General features: G+C 46.8%; 1 protein-coding gene; it reads right to left on the reverse strand.

The window, feature by feature from the left end:
- Window positions 1-1,088: 1,088 nt before the first annotated feature.
- On the reverse strand, window positions 1,089-1,277 carry CHC_T00002110001 (hypothetical protein). XM_005713050.1 is given in 2 exon segments: window positions 1,089-1,172; window positions 1,173-1,277. The coding sequence occupies 1 exon segment, from the start codon at window positions 1,275-1,277 to the stop codon at window positions 1,173-1,175; it is 105 nt and encodes a 34-aa protein (XP_005713107.1). The 3' UTR covers window positions 1,089-1,172.
- Between the last annotated feature and the right edge of the window lie 1,587 nt (window positions 1,278-2,864).

Raw genomic sequence — 2,864 nt, forward strand, 5'->3', positions numbered from 1 at the left:
GCACTTTTCGGGATGGACTGGAACGAGAAATGTATGAAGAAAAACGTAGAATCCATGCAAAAAATAAAGCGCTCGTCATCCACGCTTTTTTGTTTGCGTGATAGTCAAACCGCAGCTGCTGTCCTTCCTGTTTCTTAAAACACCGAGGCTTCTTTGCTTTTCCAATACACATCAGTGGAAGGCGCTCCGATCCATCCGCGTTACAGCATGCCAGGTAAGTCAAGCGGACCTTCTCGCATTTTCGACCAGGTAACCTTTCACTCGCTATCGTGCGATCTGGTGCCATGCGATAGAAGTGGCCAAACTCGTCCGCATTGAAAACATCACAGTGTTTATAAAACTGAATTGTACTGCGTAGCAAGGGCATTTGACGATCAATTGCAGCCTGGTCTGCATCTCCCGATTCGCCATGAGACTTGATTGATTTAAGGTTCCACCGTTTCTGGAACGGGTCAACCAGCCTGAGCCAAACATAAGCTTGGTTTGTTTCTGCGGCGGAAGGGACAAGTTCATGAGATGCTGTAACGTCCTTGCCTTCGCAATAATTAAACTTCCATTCACACAGCGCCGTGCGCGAAATTGAGCATTGATCCAGGAATGCAATGCTGCCTCCAACTCTCTACAATTGCCATAAGTGTATCGCTTGCGGATTGCTGAAGGAAAGAGGGACGGGCGAGTTGCATTTTTGATGATGCGAGAGATGGTAGATTGGTTCGGCTTACGGAGGAGGTGGAATTTGTCGTAGGCCCACTGTGCGAGCGCTTCTTGGTGAAATGATTCACCTGCAGAAATTCGACGCACCCGCTCGTCCATTACTTTCTGTTTCTGGACGACTGTGAGTGAGGTGAGTCGTGTATGGGAGTCCATGTTGTTTTGGTTTGGTGGTTGAGGACGGTTGTGAGGCAACCGGGAGAGCGTGTGCCTATAAACCATGGTGTTGCGATGTTTCACAGTAAAGTGAAGTTGGACTGTAGCCTAATGCCTCTGTCCTACGGCCTAAATTCTGCGTGCCGCCGCTGGTGTTGACTTTGCAGTCCGCCGCCGGTGTTGAATTTGCAGTGCCGACGGCGATGGCGAATCACTGCATATTTGTTGTCATACGTTTTTATTTGTTTCATAGGTTGCCTCTGTATGAGGGTTCGATATGATTAAGGATCACTTTCTTGATGCAGTTATGCGGTATGCAGTCCAGTGTCATATGCAAGCTGGATTCGCGACTCCGCAGCTGGTAGCTGACGAACGCATGCAGATATCGAGAATATGCACAAATCGAGCATGCAGTTAGCGAGGATTCACTGTACCGAGGTCCTGTATTGTTCTTACTACATTATACATTCGATTCATGCGATTATGCAGCTGCTCCAATATATTTGGGGTTGGCGTGTTCGTCTCATTGTTAATGTGAAAACTCGGACGTGAATGGTGACGGTGAAGTATAATAAATATTTCTGGGTTATAATAAATTGAATCGCACTAAGGTATAATCGCGGTATAATTTTGCTGTATCACTCTCCCATCCTATAGTAAAACCGACAAGTGCAGATGTCAATAACAAATGCAAATCCGTTTGCAAATTATTAGCAAACGAAATGCAATGGTATCGTAAATATTCAATGATGGCGATAGATGGTAAGGTCTACTGGGTAGTATAAATACGGCAGGATTCGAGGCATCCTAGCGGTACGGATAAAGGAAGAAATAACAAGAAAACGCCCAAAAGAAAAAAACACGATTCTCGATTCGCACAGTCCTGCCGGTGAACTCTTTACTGTATCTTTATTTTCTATTTTTGCGACAGTCTAGACTTTACGCTGAACTAGTTTCTTTGAAGAGAAACTCAACCGAAATTGATCAAGAGTGAATATCTTTTCGAGAGTGGTCTCCCTACCTCTATGGGATATTGATGCAGTACGTTTTATTAATAAATAGGTAACGCAATCTTCATTTTTAAGTATAGCTCTCAACTGAAAACTAAAGAGTAAGTCCAGTATTTTCGCTCTCTCTAAAATAGAACTGTAGTCTCTATCTTAGTAGTATTAAACCCGGAACGTTCAAGACATTTGGGGCACCCCACGCCCTTGCGAAAGATACAGAAGACCCCACACTCGATGCACGGCCACATCCCCGCACGCCTTAGATAAGCTCAACAAGCGACGAGGAGGACTCCATTTCCGTGTTGGGCGTCATTGAGGACGACGGTAGACTGGCGGATGAACGGAGGCCGGAGGACAAGGTTTTCTGACATGTATCGAGCATTAACGGAGTAGGTGCTGGGCAGAAATTACGCACGGATAACGCTCCACCTGTTTGCAATTAAATTAAGACATGTGTTACCGTAATTAAGACACCTCTGCCTAGAATACGGGGGTTCATGTAACAGTCCTCATCTGGGCAGCCGAATTGCAAAAAGCTCACATTTGGGGATTTGTAATGCCAAACAGTTAACTTGTGAGCAGTGGCATTGCGAAATAGTCAACCATGCTCCGAAAAGTGACAAACATTTCGGACTGGATTCGCCGTGGCCGCTGTTCTCTGTTCTCATCACAGATCTACTTCACACAAAATCATAGTTACTGCTTTGTTTATCTACTCTGCTGATCGCGTCAACTCTTGCAGCGTCACCGATGGAGGCCAGCAAGCAGCGTCGCCCCGGCGCCGTCCTCACGAGCTCCGCCCGCCGCCGGAACAGAGGCGAAAACGCTTCTAAGTTTAAACACGAAAGCTCGCCGTGGCTGGATCCTGACGTACAAGCCCTGATGGACGACACAACAGACTCTGAGGACGAATCCAACGCGTTGCCACTACCTAAAAGCGCCCTTCTAGCTGGTCCTCGACCGTGCGTCACCGGCATCGACCCGGAGAAG

Source organism: Chondrus crispus, genomic scaffold (genome assembly GCF_000350225.1).
Source record: "Chondrus crispus Stackhouse genomic scaffold, scaffold_126, whole genome shotgun sequence".
In the NCBI taxonomy this organism is placed as follows: Eukaryota; Rhodophyta; class Florideophyceae; order Gigartinales; family Gigartinaceae; genus Chondrus; species Chondrus crispus.